We start from the raw sequence: 23,490 nt of genomic DNA, 5'->3' as shown, positions 1-23,490 counted from the left end.
CAAAGAATACATTTCCAATACATTTTTAGTGAATGAATACATTTTCAATAACATATAATGATTTCAGGCATTACACCAGCTCTCGCCCCTTCCTCTCCCGGCTAATAAGGAGGAGACGCAGGGGAGGAAGGGATCACCAAGCAATACACCGACCGAATCACCAAACGCAGCGGTCTCTCTCTCCCTCTTCCCCCCCCCCCCCGTTGCAACAGCCCGTTACAAAACTCGTTAGGTTTTGTAATCAGCCAGCCGGGGCGCTGCCCAATCAGCGGCCGCGGCGGGGGGATCACGTGACCCGCTGTTATATAACTCTCCGCCCCGACGCGGCCGTTGGAGGCGAGGCGCGCGTGCGGCCGGGCCGCGGGATGGGGCTGTGGGCGTGGCGGCGCGCCGAGGGGCGGCCGGGCTCCCCCGGCGACGGCGTCGTCCCCGCCCTCTAGAGGCCAGGCCCGCCGGGCCATGAGCTGGCGGCGGCAGGAGGAGGAGGCGGCAGAGGAGCCACCGCCGGGCGCTGTAGTGCTGCGCCGGCCCGTCCAGGCGCCGCCGACGATGCGGTCTCCCGCGTGGCAGGAGCTGCTCCGTCGGGCCGAGGCGCTGGCCCGGGGCGGGAAGCTGCCTGAGGCGCTGCGGCTCTACCAGCTGGCCTCCCGGCACCGGCAGCTGCGGGCCGAGCAGCTGGGCGAGCTGGTGGCGTGCCTGGCGCGCAGCGTGCGCGGCGCGGAGGGCGGCGGCGGCGGCGGGCCGCCCGGGCGGGGCTGGGGGGTCTTCGGGTGCCGCAAGTGCCAGGCCTTCCTCCACGAGCCGGTCTCGCTGCTCTGCGGCCACACGTTTTGCAAGCGCTGCCTGGAGCGGGGCCGGCCGCGGGCGGCGGCGTGCGGCTTGTGCCGGGAGGAGGAGGGCGGCGGCGGCGGGGCGCGGCGGCTGCGGGTCAACGTCCTCCTGAGCAGCTTGCTGGCCAAGTGGTGCCCTCGGCAGGTCAAGGCGTCGCAGCTCCGCCACGACGGGAACCGCTTGTACAAGAGGAAGAAGCTGCACGCCGCCCTGCAGAAGTACAACGAAGCCGTGAGCTTAGGTAACGCCGCTCGCCTGTTCACACGTGCGCAGGGTTGATTTCTCTCCTTGGCCGTTTTTGCACGGGAGGTTTTGCCTTGGATTTGCCGCTCTCTCTATGCACGTTCCCCCCAGTCAAGTTCTCGAAACTCTGTATGGGGGCTTATTGGCCATTTCTGCCTGGGAGGTTTTGCCTTGCATTTTTGCTGCTCTGTAGATGCCCATTTTCCCCATCCGAACTCTACATAGGGGCTTATTGTTGAGTTTGAAAAATTAAGACGGGGAAATGTGCCCCTAGAGAGTGGCAAAACCTCCCATGCAGAAATGGCCATTGTGGAGTTTTGAAAATTTGGATGGGGGAAATGTGCATCCAGAGAGCGGCAAATCCAAGGCAAAACCTCCCATGCGTACATGGCCCTTGTTTCCTGACTCGGAGAAGAACGGGTCCTCTTTGCAGTGAAACTCGCCTTTGCAATGTATAATCGGTGTTGGTATGTAGAAATCGTTTGTCCAAAAAAGCCAGCAGGTGCGAAACTTTACGTCGCTATTTTTGTTAGCTGCTTCCCTTTTAAGATGCAGGAACTTAGCAGATGAGACCTTGCCTTTCTGTGTTTTGTTTTCTAAGAGAGAGGGGTGGGACTTTCCAGCTGGGCAGCTGAATTAAAAGGTCGGGCACAGAAAACAGGAGTCTTGATGATGCATCTTGTTTGGTGAATTCGAGTTCATGCGGGAGTAAATGTTAGTCTTTAAGGAGCCACAGGATTCCTGGGAAGTTGGTTGCAAGTGCAGAGCAATTCTGTATGGGCGGGGGGGGGGGGGGTAATTGTACTGGAACTTTATGCACTGGATATGATGCAAAGCTTACAATTTTAGGGTGTCAATTTTGCTTCTAAGATGCCTCAAGCAAAGCTCTGGAAAAGCAGCATCTAAACATCCTACATAATAAAAAAAACTGGGAAAAGATGCTTTCCTCACTCCTTGGCTTTCCTAGCTGATGTTCTGTTTTACCTTGGGCAACCAAGCTTGTTGGCAATAGTTCGAAGCACTAGAAAAGAGCACGATTCCAGAAACACCTCAAAGGCTAACAAGCTTTCTGGCAGGGTATGAGCTTTCGTGAGTCACAGCTCACTTCTTCAGATACGTGAAGAAGTAAGCTGTGACTCACGATAGCCCTTACCCTGCCAGAAAGCTTGTTGGAAATGAAATTGGTAGCCCGTATGGGCTGGCTGTTTCTTTGGTTAGTAGAGACAAAGGTGTTTGTGTTGCTGACCAGATGAATGGTGGATTTCCATTCACCAGTCCATTTTGTTAGTTTCCAGCAAGCTTAGATTGATAGCCAGCCATTGTATCTGCACCTGCAGTCAAAGCTCTGCTCACTACCTGAGTTCGATCCTGATGGAAATGGGTTCAGGGTGGGTTCAGCCTTCCATCCTTCCGAGGTCGGTAAAATGAGTACCCAGCTTGCTTGGGGGTAAAGTGTAGATGACTGGGGAAGGCAATGGCAAACCACCCTGAAAAACAAAGTCTGCCTAGTAAACGTAGTGATGTGATGTCACCCCCATGGGTCAGTAATGCCCCGGTGCTTGCACAGGGGACTACCTTTACCTTTGAACAAACTAGTGGCTAATCTGTCAGATACCTGCTTCTCCCCACCTGTGAAACATGTGCCCTTTTTCTTGAACTTTGACAAAAATCTGTGTTGTTCAAAGAGAAAGTAGGTCAGGAGGAACACTATTGTTGCATAAGCGTAATGGCCTGGACTCAGATCCCTTCCCCCCCCCCCCCATGGTTGTGTAACGAGAGAAGTGACAGAGAAACGGGTTCTGTTTCTGAAGGTATTCCTAATGGAGGGCTTGATCTTATGTAGCCCAACTGCCCGTGACTCACCGTTTGTCTCAGACTTAATGGGGTATAGCTTTTATTTCTGGAGATGAATTTTGTCTGCAAAGAGAGATGTTTTCCTTCCTTCTTCATGGGGAAGGGAAAATCCTGTAACTTAAGGCAGCACGAGACCAACAGTTAATGGACATTTATGAGATCTGGGGGTGGGGGGGATGCCTTTAACCTGATCTGACAAACCTGATGGGTTCCACATTCCTGGTTTCCCTTGAGTGTCTGTGAAATGTTATTTTCACAGTCTGCATTTTTCTTCTCTTAACTGTAGAAAGGACAATGGTATTGATACCATCCATCTGAAAGGGGCAGTACAGTAGCATAAAACTTTCTAAAATATCACTATTTAGCTTCATAATGCTGCGCTGGATAATCGTCCGCGATGTGGAAATATAGATTGCCTGATTTCTGCATTGTAACTTGCCTGTCAAGTTGCCAGTCGTTGCAGATTTCTGTGTTTAAAAGTAAGAGAAACAAAAAAAGTAGACACTGTTCTTCAGTGTTACTCCTCTGAAGATGCCTGCCACAGCTGTGGGCGAAACGTCAGGAAAGAAAATACCAAGACCATGGTCACACCACCTGGATAACCTACAAGAACCGGAAAAAAAGTAGTTCTAAAACAAGGGTGCTAATTTGCTACAGATCTGTGGCCACCCGGGGAGAATTGTACAGGTCAGACACGGCTAGGTGGAGGCGATTGGTTTCATAAAATATGCCTGTTTTTGAATTGGGTATTAGAAAACTGCTCCCTGAAGGGTTCGTACTATATGATTCTTACGTATGAAGCTGTTTTTTTCAAGTGGGTTTTGTGTGTGTGTGTAAACCTGGTTTAAATGTCAGGCTCCCCTATTTATACACACCCCAGTGCAGTTATGAAACTCCTTGAATATTTTTCCACCAATTTCCAGGAACAGGATGCTCTTGCGATCTGGCAGCTCGTTCAGCGAGTTGCTGCTCTCTGCATTTTATGCAACACTTGGAAGTGCTTGTGTAAGACGAATGGGATGGTGCTCTCAATAGCAGCTCCCCAGAGAGAGTGCAATAGCTAATTTTAAACTTAAATAATGGATGTTCCCAAGACATTTGAGCAAGGAGGTGATTCTGAAGGATACAAGCATACATCAATAGTTTTAATTAATAGTTGTACTGAGTCACTGTTTCCATTACTTACAGCCCCCAATGATCATTTGTTATATAGCAACCGGTCCCAGATTAATTCTACTTTGAACTGTTGCGAAGAAGCGTTGCATGATGCAGAAATGGCCTGCAGACTCCAGCCGTACTGGTTGAAGGTGAGTTCTTGGGGAGGTGGTTGTGATTGAGCAGCAACAAGAGTTCCTCTGATCATGTGCGAAAGTGCACTTCAGAGTTTCTGGCTACGGCCATCTGTCTTTTGGGACTAAGCCTTGGCATTCAAAATTTATGTCTTCATTTTTACCCTGCCTTTCTCCCCAACAAAGTGACATCTCTGTGGGGTGGTTAGTCTGAGGGTGTGTGATTGATCCAAGGTCATCAAGGGAGCTACTATGGTTTCCCAGATCTTAGTCCAACACTAACCACTGCAGCACACTAGCTCTCATTGTGGGTTCTGGGGCTAACAGATAGCCCGGACCTTAACTGCTTAAAATGCAGTTTGGCTTTTAAATTCACCTTGGTAACACGCTTCAGTGAACCGTTTATATGAAAGCATCCCACCTTTCAAAAACAAATGAAAAACCAAGGTAGAAGTCCTACTGAAAGCTTCTCAGTTGAAGTGTGATCGTATTTAGCCTAACTTCCAATGACCTATTGGCACGGCCTCTTGCTCAGTTGAATTCATTTTTATTTCTGGATATGTATGGCTGTGCTTTCGTTTACAAAGAGATTGCTCCCTCTCCTGCTTTATGAGAAGCAGAGTTTTTTTTACCTAAGGCCATTGACTTAAATGATCTAGGTGTAACTTTGCTTAGGATGGCACTGTTTGTTTACTTTGTGCTTGTAATAACCTACAAGAAAGCCCAGGCTGGGGATAGTGCTGTTTGCTCCAGACCACACACTGAACACAAGAAGCTGCCGTCTACTGAATCAGACCCTTGGTCCATCAAAGTCAGTATTGTCTACTCAGACCGGCAGCAGCTGTCCAGGGTCTCAGGCAGAGGTCTTTCACATCACCTATTTGCCTACTCCCTTTAACTGGAGATGCCGGGATTAAACCTAGGACCTTCTGCGTGCCAAGCAGATGCTCTACCACTGAGCCACAACCCCTCCAGCTGGATGGCAGTTTGGACCCAGGTCTCCCATGTTCAAACTTGAATGTGCAGCTTGCTTTGCCACATTACCAATCATTCTACTTCAGCCCAAGGTGTTGAGATTTGGTGGGAGTGCATAGCAAATAAAACCTTTCTTCCTTCTTGCAGGGTCACTTACGGAAAGGGCAAGCCTTAGCTAACCTTGGGAAGACCGAAGAAGCTTTACACGAATTCTTGTTTTGCCTTGCTGTGGATGTCGGGAATAGAACAGCCAAATCGGAGGCTCAGCGGGTAAGTTGTGTGTGACTGATCTCTGAATGTAACATTGCTTCCTTGTCTGGGATCCATTGATCTGGAGTTACCAAGTTGTAAGGCTGAGTGACTGGTGTGGCTGCGTTTTTGCAACTATCACTCTGAATGGCATCCAGCATCCTACTTTATATGCAAAATGTCACATTTAAAAAACCGAGAATAGTTTTTTTGCCTGTGATGTGACTTTCTTCTTAGCTACACAGTTTGCATGTCAGACTCCTATATTTGAGGGTTCAGCTCTATCAGTCTTGCGTTCCCCCATTGCCTGCAAGCTCAGCTGTTTATCTTTTTTGTGTTTTCACATGTTTTGTGTATATTCTCTTCATTTTATATTTTCAGCCTTCTCTCTTTTTTAAAAAAACCTTTAAAAATATACTGTTCTGGGGACTGGATTGGGGACATATCTTGGTGGCATGGGTTCTAGCCAATAGGTTTTTAGCCATAGTCTCAACTTTCTGATCACAACCATAATTAAAGATCCTAAAAGCAGTAGATAAGATTTTATATAATCATTACTGTGTTTAAATATATGCACGTACTTTTTTCTGTCCTGGGCTGAACATTACGAAACCGGCTCAGCAGGTTTTTGCTATGATTCAGAATACATCAAGGGAGAGCTGGCTGTTGGGGGTACCTATTGGCTAGTGCTTGTGACATCACCAACAGGCCTCGTCCCTCCTTCCTTTTGCCAACCCTTATAGTAGTTGTGCAACTAGTTTTATAAGGTTTGCTTGGGGAAGGGCTGTTCTTCGTAATGCACATGATAAAAGCACACATGCCTTAGCAAGCACATGCCTTTCTCATTTGCTGGCATGTTCTATATTCCCTCTTCACTGTCACCTGTAGTCTCGTACCATCAGTGTGTCATGCATCACGTTGTGTTGGTGCTTCTGATGTGCCTGAGCAAGAACCTGCACATGAATTGTTTCTGCAGTCCTAGAAATATAATGTTGCATTGTTTGGAGGAGGTTGTTATGATAAAAGTGGGCTTCTTGCGAGCGGCGTTACCGTGTGAGCATCTGGGCAACAGAACTTGCATGTCAAATACAATGAACTGAATTGATTCTGGCCAAAGTTGTTTGTTCACTGGTGACAGAGCCTGTGCTTTTGTGACGCATTCCAAATGCAGACTTGAAGGTGAGCTCTTCATGGCCCACTGCTTAATACAAATCGCAGCTGGCCTAGGAGGTTCTGATCCTACAGATGGATCCAGCATGAAAAGTTTGTGAAAGCGGTCAGGGGAAAGGAAAAGCACGAAGCTGTCACTTTGGAGACAGTGCAGAGTAGAGGTTGGCCGTGGGAGGACCCGGAGTTCAGTCCTGCCTCTGTGGACTTCCAGTTTGGCCCCCACACATCCCTAATCCCAGAGTCTGCCCCCTTGATATGAATCTTGGCCCTTTTCTGCCATGTGCTCCAAGGCTGGGAGACACAGAGATAGGCCACGGTTCAGTGGAAGAACATACAATTTGCATATAGAAGGTCCTTGGTTCCATTCCCCCCATTCCAGTTAAAGGATCTCTGCCTGTGACCCTGGGGAATTGCTGAGCCGTGCAAGACCAACGTTGTATTCATGAAGTGGCTAGCGGCTAATAGTTTTCAGACGGTAGCATCGGCCCAACGATTTTCATGTCTTTGTGATCTGCTGGAGACAGCTGGTATTAACTTGGGGATCTTGTGTGTGCCAAGCACATGCTGTGTTACTGACCTATGAACCCCTGACCCACCCACACCCAAGATTGCAAGAGAAGAATTGAGTAGTGAAGTGTTCCTGTTTGTTTTATATTGCAGCTTCTCCTTAGTTTATTTTCGTGTATCCCGGGGGACGCTCAGGAACATTTGCCCGATATCCTGCAGTTGTTGTCCTGTCACTCTAGATTAAAAGGGAACCTTGTAATTTCAAAGGGATCTGGAGGCAGCAGCCACAGTCTGCAAAGGTTGCTCAAGGTAAAGCTTATCTTTTTACCTGGGGTTCTTAATAGTGAATGTATTTTAAGTGCAGTTTTTTTGAGGGGGTAATCAGTTTGTTCCTTTTTATTTGGGGGGGGAACACCAGCCTCGTGTGTGTGTGTGTGTGTGTATCACAATATTTTTTCACAAGAAACTACTTATGGCATTCTTTGAAGGTCTGTGAAGTCCCCTGGTACATAGTCTCTAAAGCAGGGGTGTCAAACTCAGTTGTTATGAGGGCCAGATATGACATAAATGTCACTTGGCCGGGCCATGCCTCCCCAGCCCAGATTGAGAGTGGGGTGTGTGTAGCTGCCTCACCTGGCTCGTGGGCCGGATAAGAGCTCTCAAGGGGCCTGATCCGGCCCTTGGGCCTTATGGTTGACACCCCTGGTCTAAAGACCTTGGCATAGGGGTTGGGACTGAAGAGGGTACAAGGGGTGGGTGTGACGTTGTTATGAAAATGCACTGGGATCTGGAAAGGTTCTTTCAACTTAACCTCTGCCACAGACTTACTTGGTGGCCTTTGGCAAGTCACGCCTTTTCAGCCTCAGCCTTCCTATCTACAGTATCAGGATTATATTGATATACACAGTAAGGCTTATTGTAAGGACTATTGTGATAATGTACATAAAGGTCTTTAAATACTGCAAGCAGTTCCATAACAGATTTTGATTCTAGTCTCATCAAGTGTGGTTATTTGAGATTTCAGAACAAGTTTTGTTTGAATCTCTTGGACAGTGAGAATAACTTTATGAGCCCTGAGTAGGAAGGTTTGTGTTCTTTGATGTGGGGGGTGTTACTGTGAAGTCCATTTTTAAATTCCTGGGCAAGATCCTCTTCCATGTTAAGAAAATAACCCCTCCCCTTCTTTCTCCAAACTGCCCACTTATAATGGTCCTTAAAATCTATCTTATGCTGGTATTGGAATGAATGAAACTGGTTGCTGCTCAGTTTATGAAGCATCTTTGTACCAAGACAAACCATTATCCCATGGGGGATCAGGAAAAAACTGTGAGGCAAAAGGTTAAGCCATCCGTTCCTTGGTGCCATAGGCTCAATATACATGCTCCCCACAGCTGCTTTTTACATGAGAAGGGATCAGATCCCCACCCTTATGTATGGTGTGTCCCCTTCTCTCTGGTAACCTGATCTTTCAAAACTCAGTGCCCAATATGTTGCATTTTGAATGTGGTTCAGACAGGACAACCAAGTTCTCACAAACAGCAGGAAACTGTCAAGCCTGTTTCCTGTCTGTCACCTCAAGGGGGAGCTTGCGTGACTGAGTGATCCTCCAAACTTCCCTCCAGTTCCCTGCACACAGAAAGCTAGCATGTCGGGTGAAAGGGGGTCTAGTCCTATCTTCTCCTTGGTGTGCTAGCTTTCTGTGTGCAGGGTGTGGTTGTTGGTTAGTTTGTTTTTTGCTTTTCATGGAGGAGCATTCAGCTGTGAGAGGTCCAACCAGCAGTCTGAATAGGTATAAACCAGGTACACGTTGAGCAACTCTCCTTCTGTTTGTGAGATCTTAATGTCTGAATTACTGAGTGTTCTGTGAAGTACTGGTTCCTGCACAACTTGCTTAGGATGACCGAGAACAGACTTTTGCTTCATTCCTGAGATCTGACTCAGAAATGCTGTAGGGAAACCCACGTCAAGGGAACCCACCAACAAAGATCACAGTCACTACTCTGGATGCTAGCAGATCTAGTTATTAACATTAATGATAAAGATACTGTTTTGTTGTGTGTATGGATTATGTCACGATAATGGTTAGAGCTGGGGATAGTGTGGCGCTCAGGCTGCACGAGGTTGTGAGGAATGAGTGTCACAAATGCGGTGTCACGAATGAGCCAGAATTTCCAAGTTTGCACATTCCCTGTCTCCTTCACCCCCTGCCATGTCCTGCACCAAGATGAAAGACTTCCCAGTTTAGAACTAACCCCAGTTCGTTGTGATATCCCAAGCGGCTACTTGAGCAAACTGAGGTTTGTTTCTTGCCTGCAAACCAAGATGGGAAGAAGGGAGCATGCAAGCCCAAGAACTTCCTGGCTTGTTCTCATCTTGAGCAGAGGCTTGTTTCTGACTTACGAGTACAATCATTGCGTGTGAACTGCAGCCTGCAAATCTGGGTCGGATCTCACCTTGGCAAGGAACATGGCAAACCACTCTCTCTTTCAGCCTTAACCCCTCATTTGTATAGGGCTGCTGAGGATTGCTGAGATAATGTCTATGAAGAGTTTTTAATAGTTGCAATATGCATTATGATTAAAGCAGCAAACTTCTTTAATTGTTATGGGGTGGTGGCAAGAGTAAATTGGGGGATGAAAAGAGGCCTCCCCCTGTTCCCCCCCCCAGTTGGGGGGAAGAGCAGGATTTTGCCTGACCTGTGCACGGTGGGGACCGCCAAGTAGCAGGGGCTCCCACCTGCCTCATTTGGGATTGGGGTGGCCACTTCCTGGGACATTTCCTGGTGGCCTTAATGGCCAATCTGCCCCTGGGGCAGATGTGGGGAGGAGGGCTTGTATTTGCAGTGACTGGGGAGGGGTCAGAGCATTCTGCAACATGACCCTGGAGGTCCCTGTAATTAATGTCTGTGCCATCAGTAGTCAGGATGGGAGGGGCTGTGGCTCAGTGGTAGAGCATCTGCTTGGCATGCAGAAGGTCCCAGGTTCAATCTCCGGCATCTCCAGTTAAAAGGACCAGGTAAGTAGGTGATGTGAAAGACCTCAGCCTGAGACCATGGAGAGCCGCTGCCGGTCTGAGTAGACAGTACTGGCTTAGATGGACCAAGGGTCTGGTTCAGTATAAGGCAGCTTCAGGTTCGCTGAATGAACTAAAAGGAGAAATTGCCCTCCCCCTGCTTGTGTTCCCAAGTGGCATTAATCTCAAGTAGACCCAAACAAAGCATTTTATTCTCCAAGGTGTGAACAGCACCCATTCCCTGAAAGGGGAGGACTTGACCCTCACCTCTGGTAACCCCAGCCATTGGATATCGAGCCAGTCCAGTCTACTGTACATACTTCCACCCCCTTTCATTTGCATAGCGGCGAGGGAGACTCCGAAGCGGAGGGCAGAAGGCAGCGCTCCCGGCCCGCTCTGCCCCGCGTCCTCGCCCTGCCCCGCACCTACCTCGTCCGCAGCCGACTCCCCGCGGCTCCTCGCCCTCCTCCGCTGGCGGAGGTCCGTGAGCCAAGGGGGAGCAGAGGCGAGGCGACAGCCGCCCGGCCACTCGCCACCTCCACCTGCAGGGAGGTGCCGCTGCTGCCTCCTCCTCAAGAACCGCACTCAACCGGCCAAAGAGCCGCATGCGGCTCGCGAGCCTCGTTTTGCAAACCACTGTTATATGCCAACTTTCTCTATCACTTAAGGGAGACTCAAAACGGCTTACAATCACCTTCCCTTCCCCCAACAGACACCCTGTGAGGTAGGTGGGGCTGAGAGAGCTGTGACTAGCCCAAGGTCACCCAGCAGGCTTCATGTGTAGGAGTGGGGAAACCAATCCAGTTCACCAGATTAGCCTCCGCTGCTCATGTGGAGGAGTGGGGAATCAAACACGGTTCTCCAGATCAAAGCCCACTGCTCCAAGACCAAGCACGACATTATAAAGTAATGAGCTGGGGAACGGGGGTGTTCCAACTTTCACAATGTTGTGAAGAATGTCCTTATTGAAGACCTGCAGTTTTGAAAGAATATCTTTCTTTTTTCACGCAGGCCAATGTGGAGCAGAACAAGAGTCTCACAGAGGAGCGGAAAGAGGTAGACTGTGGTGGTTTGGGGAAATCTGCCCCGGTGACAGAGAGCGAAAAAGACGTTGCGGGTGATGAGGACAGGTCTGCCTCAGTGCCAGAGTCTGCCCTTCTTATTTCTGAGAAATGCCAACTTTTAAAGAGGAAGCGTTACTCTGAAGAGCCGCCAGATGCCAACGTGCCTAGCAAAATTGTGAAAAGGGGTAAGGCGCTTAATTCTTTTTTCCAGGCATAAGTTTAATTCTTCCCTCTGAACATCTGAGTAAAAAAAAAACACCCACAGCTGTGGACTCTGACTTTCAAGAGTGTTTTTTGCAAAAATAAATCTTTCTGTGGGCCTTCAGGTAGCCCCTCATGGTTACTGATGCTGAGTCTTCCCTACTGTGAAAGCCTTGAAGTTTGCTCAGGAAAACGCAGCACCCTTTACAGAAAGCCATTTAAATGCATAATAAAGTTGAAATGCGAAAAGATATTTAGAGCCGGTCTTCACAAAGTTTAAAACAAGGTGGTAGACCGTACCACTTCAGATTGCAGGTGGAAGGGGAAATTTTTGGCATTTCAGTGCTTATCCTCTCTTGCAAAACAGACAAAAAGAGAAACCCTTTCTTGGATGAGGTGAACTTAATGCATCACAGGGAGATTTAGGATATTGCAAGTTTACTACATGCAGGAACCTGGTTTTTGTTTTTTTAGAAGGGGCAAAAAAATGAACCTTCCCCTGGAGATTGAAGTAGTACCGTCCAGAATGCTACCCCCCCCCCCACAATGTATAGATTGACTCTTAGATTAAATACCCTCTGGGACATGACGTTAACCGATAAAATCCGTCATCAAAATATTTATTTTATTATTGCATTTATTTAGTTTTATATCCTGCCCTTACTCCCTGGCCAAGGTTGGGCTCAGGGCAGCTCACAACATACAATGGATACAATAAAATAGGGTAAAATACAATAAAATCCCAACAAATAAAACTACTTAATAATAAATGATTAGGCAGTTAAGGCAGTCGTGGATTAACATTGTGCATTTCCAGCCATGACTTTTCCAAAATATGAAAAGTGGTGTTTTTGTTGAGTCATTGAATGCTGAGTCATTGGCAGTGGGTGTTAATTCAGATTCCTGTGACACAGTGGACAGAGTTTGGAACAATGTTTGCTCTTTCTGGTTCTGTGACTTATCATCTTGTGTGTGTGTTGTTGTTGTCTTTTTTAAACAGACCTAAATGATGAAAACGGATCCAGAGCTGGGAACTGTGTTCTCTTTGAATGTGTAGACCCTTCTGACCTGGAGTGTTCACTGTGCATGAGGTATCTATTATTTTTTTGTGGCTGGGCAAGTAAACATATAGTACTCCCCAGCCTGAACACCTGGTGTAAGAGGCAGCCATAGTAATCTTTAGCTGTGGTTAACAGAGGTGCCATTGCTACTATTAGGGCGGGAAGAGGAATTTGGAGGGACAGAACTGAGAGAAGGGGGAATCTGAGATCTGTGACTTGCCTAGAAGCAAATAATGTGAATCATTATTTAGTAGGCTGTGTTTATTAGACTGTGTTTCTGAGCATCTGTGCATGGATTTGGCATGTGCATAAGCCTTTTGACTTCTGGCATCAGTTCTTACTGATATTATTTGGGGAAGGGGCCATGGCTCGATGGTAGAGCTTCTGTTTTGCATGCAGTTCTACATCCAAGCTCTACTCCCTGCATCTCCAATTAAAAATATCATGTGGTAGGTGATATGAAACACATCTACCCTGGATTCTGGAGAACTGCTGCCATTCAGAGTAAACAATAACTGACCTTAATAGACCAAGAGTCTGATTCTATATATAAAGTAGCTTCCTGTGTTATTGTTGTGGACTGTTATGTAATGGAAAGACGCCTGCAGATTGGTAACCTTGAACCAGTAACCCAGTGACATACCAGCTAATTAGCAGAAGCTGCCATTAACCTATTTTTGCCTGCCCAAGTAACAAATATAGCTGACCTACATCCAGTAAGTGAATGAGTGGTGAACACTAATGCCCGCAAAATACCTGCTCTGTCCATGGAGTGTTTCTTTCAAATGCTTTTTAGCAATGACTGCTTCCCTGGGCTGGCTGTGATTCCTGTGTGCTAGTAAAGGAACACCATCTGAATTTTAAATTAGAGATTATTGGTTTTAATCGAGATAATTTGTATGATTTTTTTAGCATGTTTTATGGTGTTTTATTTTCTGATGTTTAGCCACCCTGAGCCCGGCTTCAGCCGGGAGAAAGGGCAGGATATAAGTCTAAAAATAAATAAAATAGCTATCAATTCCATCTCCTGAACTTTCTCTGTAAACATATGCAGTCTTGTCCTCTGGCCTACCAGGAAAGTCTGCAGCCTTTTACAGCTTTGTTTCACATGAAACTGCCTTAAACTGAACCAGACCCTTAGTCCATCAAAGTCAGTATTGTCTACTCAGGCCGGCAGCGGCTCTCCCGGGTCTCAGGCAGGGGCCTTTCACTTCACCTACTTGCCTGGTCCCTTTAACTGAAGATGCTGGGGATTGAACCTGGGACGACCTGCATGCCAAGCAGATGCTCTACCACTGAGCCACAACTGAAGAGACTAAGTTTCACAGTGTGCGTGCACCCCAAGCGCACATCAAGCCCTTATCAAAGGCAATGGCTGGGGCACACAGCCATATGTTATATCTGGGCACGGATAGCCACCAGGCTGTCTTTTCAAATATAACATGTATCTCGAATACCATGAGTCTTAATAGTCCTGTCCCACCCATCTGTCAGGACTGAAACCGCTCTACAGGGATGTTGTTCCCAGTCCCAACACTGGAACCCAGAGCAACCTCCCCAAAGCCTGTCAAATCCGCAAATAGCTTTACCATCAGTTCCAAGGTGATTCCTGCTCATGCAGTAACCAAACCAGATATAATAAAAAGATATTCTATTTCTAAAAAAGGGAAAAAAAGGAAACAGAAAAAATAACAAAATTAACTCACTACATAATACATAGGATATCTGCAGTGAAGATGGTAAATCGTTGTTGAGCAATTTTATAATAGTGAGCAGAAGAATAATCCAGATTATGGCACAATGCAGCACATAAACTTGAGCATCAGGTACAGTTGTCAGGTAGGTAGGCAAAGGGAAAACAGGAGAGAAAGAGAGAGAGCCAACTCTGAACCCCCATGTCTAAATACAGGGTTTGGCCTACAGCATCAGATGATACACTTCAACCAATAAAATCCTTCCCTCATCGGAGTCTTCCAGAAAAAACTTGCACCTACCTCTTCTCCCCCCCCCCCCCCCATCATCCTTGTACCTCAGCCGGGCCTGGTTTTCAAAAATGACTCCCTAGTTACCATCCACTCCTGCACCTTGGGAGAGAGAATTACCTATGGATTCCCAAGCCAGGTGCAGCTGTTCAGCTTGACTGGGCCTTCTGATACTCAGTTAACCCCTAGATGGAGTGATGGTGTGATTGCATCATTGCCTTCACTCATGAAGAAGGGCGGGGAGTGACCTGGGGAGGAATGAGCCCGCAGGGTGAATAAGCTGCCTGTAATTGGCTCTGCTTAAAATGAAGAAGAAGAAGAGTTGGTTTTTATATGCCGACTTTCTCTACCAGTTAAGGAAGAATCAAACCAGCTTACAATCACCTTCCCCTCCCACTACCCTGTGAGGTAGGTGGGGCCGAGAGAGCCTTAAGAGGGCTGTGACTAGCCCAAGGTCACCCTGTTGGCTTCATGTGGCGGAGTGGGGAAGCCAACCCAGTTCAGCAGATCAGTATATGCTGCTCACGTGGAGGAGTGGGGAATCAAACCCGGTTCTCCAGATCAGAGTCCACCACTCCAAACCACTGCTCTTAACCTCTACACCCTGCTGGCTTCCATGCAACTGCATTATTTCTACTTCCCAAGATTCACAAACTGCCTATCATTCGGGGGGGAAACACCCACACTACCCATCTGTCTATGAGGGATGGGCCACCAGTGTGGGGGCTTCCGCACTACAGCACCAATGTCCTCCTTTACTTTCGCCCAACAACTGAAGGGTTTCCAATCACTTATGTGGGAGAAGGTAAATGGGTGTAATGGAGGAGGGAGTCTAACCTGCTACCTGTACCAAACTCAAATGTTGGCAATCAGACTCTGGAAAGAGGATTAATTAGCAAGGCAGGCCTTCCCTGGGTTCTGGTCCTTGATCACACAAGAGCATGACAGAATGTCCAGAACCTGCTTCTACGCAGATAATTGGATGGCTGATTCAATTGACAGGAGCCCTGTGGCGCAGAGTGGTAAGCTGCAGTACTACAGTCAAAGCTCTGCTTGCGACCTGAGTTCAATCCCATCAGAAGGTGGTTTCAAGTAGCTGGCTCAAGATTGACTCAGCTTTCCATCCTTCTGAGGTCGGTAAAATGAGTACCCAGCTTCCTGGGGGTAACGTGTAGACTACTGGGGAAGGCAATGGCTAACCACCCCATAAACATAACCTGCCTCGTAAACGGCGTAATATAATGCCATTTTTACCTTTTAGTTTAATTGACAGTACATGCCAAGGCCGTCCTGTGCAAATTATAATGTTAATTTTTGACCTGTTGGAGGGTTTATAGAATCAGAGTTGGAAGGGACCACCAGGGTCATCTAGTCTAACCCCCTGCACAATGCAGGAAATTAACAACTACCTCCCCCCACATCCCCAGTGACCCCAACCCTCCCCCCACCATGCAGGATCCCACAATCAAAGCACTCCTGACAGATGGCCATCTAGCCTCTGCTTAAAGACCTCCAAAGACGGGGACTCCACCACCCTCCGAGGCAGTGCATTCCACCATTGAACAGCCCTCACCGTTAGAGCTGGAGGGCTTCACACTGTGCTGAGCATTCCAAATCCATTTTTACTCTTCATGAAAATAAAAGACAGCATTATTTAGTTGTTGTTGTTCAATCTTCATGCAGATAAAGGAGACCTTTGGTTATTTACAAATGGAAGTTGTAATGAATTCCCACCTTATCCATTACTCTTGCTGCAAGATAGTCACCTCCCCCCCCCAAAATTCCTCTGTTCCAGGCTCTTCTATGAACCCATCACCACCCCCTGTGGACACACTTTCTGCCTGAAATGCCTTGAAAGATGCCTCGATCACAACCCAAAATGCCCCCTGTGCAAGGAAGGACTCTCGGAGGTAACGCTGGGATTTTTGTGTTTTCCAGACATCCGCATGTGCCTTGGGTTTTTGGGGGAGGTATGTGGAAACAATGTTGGTGTAGTAAAGCTAGCTTCCTGTCCTATCCAAGCAAGAGCTGGAGGGCTTCACACTGTGCTGAGCATTCCAAATCCATTTTTACTCTTCATGAAAATAAAAGACAGCATTATTTAGTTATACACAAGCTTGTTACCTTCTACAACTGTGAGAGCTAGAAACTTGGTTTTGCCATCTGAAAAAAATACTGAGGTTCCTAAGGACAAACTAGACAAATGGTAGAAACTCCTGACTTGAAATTACTTCCTGGAGCTGCTTATTTGGCCTTTGAGAAAAACATATAGGTTGCCTGAATTATATTCCCCCCTCCCTCAGTATCTTCAGAAAGCAAGGAATGATCTACCATTTGCTATAATCGCTGTGTTTGACCCAATGGCCAAAGTTGGAGCGGGTCGCGTGAAAGTGGAGTTTGGCCCGGCAGGCCCTTTTTGCCCCCAAGCAGTTGATTCCCAGGTGAATCATCACATCTCAGCCTTGGACCGTGGGTGCGAAGGACCGAGACTCTGAAGGGCCTTGTATTGCCAACTCCAGTCAAAGGCCTTTTGGTGATCCGGTCCTTACGAGGACATAGCACAAAGTTGAAGGTTTTTTTAATTGGTGGGGGATGACACCTTCCATAGCCGACTCTGTGCCTGAGAGAGATCCCATTTGTCCTTCAGTGCTTGGCGATGAGGAAGCACTGTAAGAATGTGCTGATGGAAGAATTAATCGCAAAATACCTCCCTGATGAACTCACAGAACGAAGAAAGCTTCACGAAGAGGAAATTGCCGAACTTTCCAAGTATGTTCTTTCCAAGTATATTCTCTCCCCCCCCACTCACACACACACACTCCATTGCTATTTAATTCTTCAACCTTTTAAAGAGATAAAGAAAGAGTCTGTTATTACACAATCAACCTTGCATAGTTCAGGAAGGGCAGAGGTTTGCAGGGCTGAGTGCCGTGCAGTGCCATGCTGAGCGATGATCTGTCTTCAGCCAGCCCCAGTTTTGTTTCAAGTGCCCAATGCCAGCAAAGACCTGCTGCTCTCGGGAGAAGGAGAGGGAACAGAGCTGTTCTTGGATTGCATCCTGTGTTGGAAAGATAAGGGTGCTTTACAGCTGCTGCTTATGTTAATTACTTTTATTTATGAGGATAGTGAAAAGAATTTCCAGACCAGTAGAGACGTTGGCCTGCAGCAGCAGCCAAAATCAGTCTTGTAGCACTTCAAAGACGAAAGGAGTTACTGTGGCACGACCATTTGTAGGCTGTAGCCTACATGAAGTGTCTAGTTAACAGACATGGGCATTGAGAGAGTAGTAAATTCTAGAGTCCAAAAGCCACGGGGTGCAGTTCTCCCCTTATCTGCATTTGTGAAAGCGGTTGTGCAGTGTTCAGAGGATAACACAATGTTTTTGTTCCCCAGCTTGAATAAGAACGTTCCCATATTTGTTTGCACAATGGCCTACCCCACTGTCCCGTGCCCGCTGCACATCTTTGAGCCGTGTTATCGACTGATGATCCGGAGATGCATGGAGACAGGCACCAAGCAGTTTGGGATGTGCATTGGAGACCCTGTCAAAGGGTGAGTGCGACGAAGAGTGGAGCACTAGGACCTGGAAGTAGTGTAGCTGGAAGTTGCCTCAGGGCTTCCATCACTTTGACAGCCAGGATCCGAAGGGGTTCTAAATCTTCCCTGGGTCATTACAAGCCTTGCATTTTTTTGGTTGATAAAATCTGCTTGCATAGCCCCATTACATTGGGGTTTTAACACCAAAGGCTCGAGCGGCAAAGTCAATATTCCTTGTTGTGAAATAGTGTGTGCATAATTCAGGGATTATATTTTTAATGATTTAGCTGTAAATGTATACGATGTTGTCACCTAGACCGTAGATGCTAAGGATGTGTTGTGACAGATGCTATGTTGCTAGACACCTCAAACATGTAAACAATTTGTCCAACACCATCCATTCAGAGGCTTTTTTAAAATGCAGATTGTAGATGCTAAGCATGATTTCACAATCCTCAGTGTCATTTTCAGGACAACATCCCAAATGTTTTTTTTTCCAAAACAAAACAGATATTCTTAATTTCCCCCCAACTTTGAATTCCTGTAGGCCCTGCTTCTTGCCTCCTGGAGGTTATAGGTGTTGCTTGAAAACCAATACATGCAGACCATGCCTATAGAAAAGGGAGCTTGGTAGATGGAGCACTCAGTTTGAAGACTGAGTCATACAACCACTTCTTACATGCAGAAGCTTTCATTTACAGTACCGTTAGGTAGGAATCCAGCGGCTTGTGGGCTGTTCAGCATGTAGAATATATAAACCAAAATTCCAGCGTAATCCAGGGCAAAATTTCTACTGGAGCTATAATGTTGCCCAGTCAGTTCTTTGTAAGCAGTTCTTTGTTTTGCATACTGTTTTACTGTGGACTTTTGTTTGTTTTTATATGGAATTGGATCCTGCTTACAATTTCTGTGGGTGGAAATTGTGACTTCCTTTCCTCCTTCAGCAGTCCAAACTTCCCCCTGAAATCCTGCTGCTGGGGAATGGGGGGGACCCCAGGGGTAGCTGAGGGCGGGATTAGAAATCTGCAAAAATCACTGCACACCCCCCCTACAGGGGTGGAAATTCTGAGGAGAAGAGTTGGTTTTTATACCCTCTTTTCTCTACCCTTAAGGAGTCTCAAAGCGGCTTACAATCATTTTCCCTTCCCCCGTCTCCACAACAGGCACCTTGTGAGGTAGGTGGGGCTGAGAGAGTTCTGAGAGAACCCAGCAGGCTTCATGTGGAGGAGTGGGGAAACCAGCCTGGTCCACCAGATTAGAGTGTGCCGCTCTTAACCACTACACCACGCTATATGGAGCATTGGGTCAACTGGAGTTTCAGCCTGATCGGTTGCAGTGGTGATCTTGAAGTTCTGCTTTTGAAAGCCACTGCTGTGTAACAGTGGTCAGCCACAGAAAAAGTAATCCAGGCTTACAGGTAGCCGTAACGGACCCTACGAGGCATTTCTGTGATGGAATGACTCTGCCTTTGGCCTTGAGAACTGCTGCTAGAAGGAAGATAAATCCCGTTGCTTTTCCCTTGGCTCTGGTAAACAGGTTTGCAGACTATGGCTGTATGCTGGAGATCAGAAACGTGGAGTTCTTTGCCGACGGGCGCTCGGTCGTTGATAGTATCGGGAAGAGGAGGTTCAAAGTGATACAGCACAGCCAACGTGATGGATACAACACAGCTGATATTGAGTACATTGAAGATCACACCGTGAGTGTTTGTTTGGTATCGCCCATGGGAAGGGGAGGCGTTTGGTCAGCACGAAGCTTAGAATTCAGAGGCTGGAGCTTTGGAACTAACTTGAATGTGATTCATGCTGGTGCAGGATAGCGCTAACAGAGAGATATGGGAGGTTGCTGGTTCGAATCTGGCGCCAGGCACAAACTCTCTAGGTGGCCTTGGCAAGCTGCGTCTCTTGGTCTTTGTCTCCACCCCATCCCATTGCAGTGTGTGGGACGCTGGCCTAATTTTAAGGATTACTGAGATGGAGGTGGTGAATTGCATTGATATTGGGAATGCAAATGAATCACTAGTACAATTGCAACCATTGTGGTCATTACAACAATCATAAATTGAACAGTGAAATCACATTATCAGTGAAGAATGCAATATATGAAGCATCTGTAAAGTCCCTAAAATTAAAATCTGTATGCCTTCCTCTTGAAAGAACTGTTCCAAGAAAAGTTTTGTACCCTGTTATGTCTTTTAGAGTTCACCAAATTAATTCATTCCACAGTTTTTGCTGTTCGAGCAATACAAATGGTTAAGAGTGTTTAGACTAGGATCAGGAAGACCAAGGTTCAAATCCCCACCCTGAAGCCAAATAAGCTTTTTCCAAAGGTCTCAGAGTGGTATACAGAGGGATTACCTAGTTTTATCCTCATGATAACCCTGTGCGGTAGCTTGTTTAGGAAGGAATGTATGGAGCCAAACGTCCGGAATACAGCCTGCAGCTATGAAAAGAGTGGCTGTGTCTGGTTCTCTCTTAGATTCCCAGTCTAAATCTCCTTTTCCACTTTCCCAACTTTCTGCTGTTTCCAGGTGCAAGGAGAAGAATATGCTGAGCTGATTGTCCTCCATGATTCTGTGTACGACCAGGCCTACATGTGGTTTAATTCTCTCAAGCCGGCCCTCAAGAGTCGTATCCTCAATCATTTCGGTCCGATGCCTGCTAAGGATTTGGAGCTCCAGGTATAGGATGTTTACACTTGTGCAGAAACAGGATTTCAACTCAGTTTGATCCATTTTTGATACTGGGTTAAATAAAAACAGTTTGAGATGAGGGGGAAAGTTGCATTTGGAAACCTACAGGGGAATAGCTACTTGGACAGAGCAGGGAGGAGCTCTGGAACAGGGAACTGCATAGGTTCTGCTTCCTGATCTGAGTCACTTATCCAGAAGTAGCTGTTACTTCCTTAGAAAGGGCAGCAGGCGTAAAATTGCACTCACCTGGGAGTAGCATCTGGTTTGATCTTAGAGTAAACAAGACCATAGTTGTAGTTTTGTTCTTCATGATGGTACATGGAAGCCCTACATTAGAGCAAACTTCTTTTTGGGAAGAGAAAGTGCAGAAGGCTTTTAGTGCCTCTGTAGTAATGTTAGCCCTGACATAGATAGCCCAGGCTAGCCCGATCTCGGAAGCTAAGCAGCATGGGCCCTGCTTTGCATTTAGAAGGGAGACCACCAAGGAATGCAATGCAGAGGCAGGCAATGTCAAAACACTTCTGAACATCTCTTGCTTTGAAAATCCCACTGGGTCACCCTAAGTCAGCTGTGACTTGACAGCCATAGGGGGAAAACGTAATGTTCATTCTGCAATGTAGATGTTGAGCATCTGTGAACTGGGGGAACAGCAACCGGCACATAGGCAGTGCTAGCTGCAAACTTCCAGGGCTCTTGAAATGCAACCGTTTTTTCCAGCATGTGCAAAAAAGCAAGCTTTTTGACTCCTTAGCCAGTGCCAGCACAGACCAGTATTTCTGTACTTCCCTCGAGTGGGCAGATATATTCCAACATGCCACTGAGCATGTTTTTGCAGTGGTGGGGGCTGTAATGAATGCAGTAGGAACTAAAAGTTTTGTACAATTGGGCGTGCAAGGCTTAATAAGGAGCCAGGCTGTTTCTTAAAAAGCAATGGCAAACAGAGAGGAATACGTAGTTTCTTTGTGGCTTTTTCTCTTCCTTTCATCTACACCATTACCGTGGTGCATTGCCAATAGATTGTGGGCGGGGCACTGCGTGTGTGGTGGTGGGGAAAAAAACTTGGAATAAATTCTGACTCATTAGAACAGGCTGGGGGTCTCCTAGAGCAGCTCTTGAATCGGCTTTGATTGTTGCCCTCAGCTAACAGGTTTCCCCTTGCAGAAAACAGTCTTGTTCTGTTTCTCCACTTTGAGGCATCGGAATAACCCCAAGCTCTTCCTTCTCTTCCAGGCCAACCCCAACGGCCCTGCCTGGTGCTGGTGGATCCTCGCGGTCCTACCCCTGGAGAGCAGAGCTCAGCTCCCCTTCCTTGCCATGACGTCCCTGAAAGAACGCTTGGACGCTATCCAGCGAATCCTGACCTTCATGTCCCGCGCAAGATCCCGCTGAGGCCACACGGAGTCCTGTGAATCCTCTTGCAATACTTGACTGGTGCACCTGGGCGCCCCCTCGGTTAACTGTGGCCATTTTCACACGCTGAGGCTTAAATTGGCTCTTGAGCCTACGTCAGGGCCGAGTCCAGAGGGACCCCTCAGCAAGATGCTGTCCAGCACTTCCAGAACTTGATAGGGTGGGGGAAGATCACTGCCGCCACACAGTGGCAGACCCTCCAAAGACCACGGGGCCTTCATAAATAGCTGTGCAGTAAGGTCTGCCCCTGATGCTACTCCTCGCCTCTGCCACTGGCTGTTAACGTTCAGTACTATTTCACACGGAAGATAAAAAGCAGAAGATAGACTTCTTGTTTTTGTAACGTCAAAGAGCATTCTGGTTACTAAAGGCTTACTTCAGATTGAAGCAAGTGCTATTTTTAAGCCCCGTTTGGGAAAGAGCCCTGTATCTCGCTGCAATAATATTTGAAATGGGGCGGAGTTTGGGAGAAGGAAACATTCTGTTCCAAGTTTGTTAACACAGCAAAAAACCGATACTGAGCCTTCAGCAAATTACCATGTGCAATGCAGAATGTTTGTGTGTTCGGTCTTCAATTGCTGCACTGTTAAGCTAATCGCTTAAATGTTCAAGTGTGTCTCTTTGTGTGGGGGGGTGGGTGGAGAGAAAGTGGACAAAAGAAGTTAACTTGTTTGCCATAAACCTCTTGCAAGGTTTTCTTAATTTTTATTTCATTTTGGGAATAGCTGCATTTGAAATCAGTCCGGTTTAATATGAAGCAGAAAGACTAAGGATATTGATGCATAATTTCAACATATTGCAAATGTCTTATTTCAAGAGGGGTCAGGTTTTATATCTGTGTAAATATAACAATGTTCATGAGTTTCATTGAATAACTTTATTTTTTGCACTAAGGACTTTTGTGTTTTAAGTGTAAATTGTAGTTAAGTGTATATATTCTGCATACTAATTTGTGGTGTTTTTATACTGAGTTTGGGGAGGGGAGTAAAATAGGGGAATTGGGAATACACAAACTTTGATCGTTTGTTGTTCTTCGTTGCTTAAGCTGGTCTAATATTTTCCTACATATCTCCAGTGTTAAATCTTTACAGATATTTCCAGGCATCCTGTCATGAAGTCTAACTTTTTTCTCTCACATAGATTGTTAATATTAAAACAATATATATTTTTGCAGTCTGGAGCCAGATGTCACGCCTAATTTTTAATTATTTTTTTTAGTTAGCAGAAATCTAAAGCTAAACCCTAGGGCATATATAAAACCATGGGTTCATGGGAACTAAACTTAGCTTCCTGAGAAACCTGGTTTGGAGTGTCTGCTTAGTGCATCTGTGCTAAACGCACCAAGTTTCTAGCTTCTTGGCTCTAAAATATCTTTCAAACTGTGCAGGTAATTAATACCTGCTGTAATCCTGA

At 46.7% G+C, this 23,490-nt stretch overlaps 1 protein-coding gene across 1 annotated transcript; it reads left to right on the top strand.

The window, feature by feature from the left end:
• Positions 1–549: 549 nt before the first annotated feature.
• Positions 550–22,092, top strand: LONRF3 (LON peptidase N-terminal domain and ring finger 3). The gene is made up of 11 exons (XM_056859570.1): positions 550–1,072; positions 4,117–4,235; positions 5,340–5,462; positions 11,142–11,379; positions 12,396–12,486; positions 16,234–16,348; positions 17,086–17,207; positions 17,832–17,990; positions 19,512–19,674; positions 20,506–20,655; positions 21,898–22,092. The coding sequence occupies exons 1-11, from the start codon at positions 550–552 to the stop codon at positions 22,054–22,056; spliced, it is 1,962 nt and encodes a 653-aa protein (XP_056715548.1). The 3' UTR covers positions 22,057–22,092.
• Positions 22,093–23,490: the final 1,398 nt, after the last annotated feature.

The sequence above is a fragment of the Euleptes europaea genome, chromosome 13 (assembly GCF_029931775.1).
Source record: "Euleptes europaea isolate rEulEur1 chromosome 13, rEulEur1.hap1, whole genome shotgun sequence".
NCBI classification, from domain to species: domain Eukaryota; kingdom Metazoa; phylum Chordata; class Lepidosauria; order Squamata; family Sphaerodactylidae; genus Euleptes; species Euleptes europaea.
The sequence above is the reverse complement of the archived record's forward strand: the minus strand, read 5'-3'. Positions and strand labels throughout refer to the sequence as shown.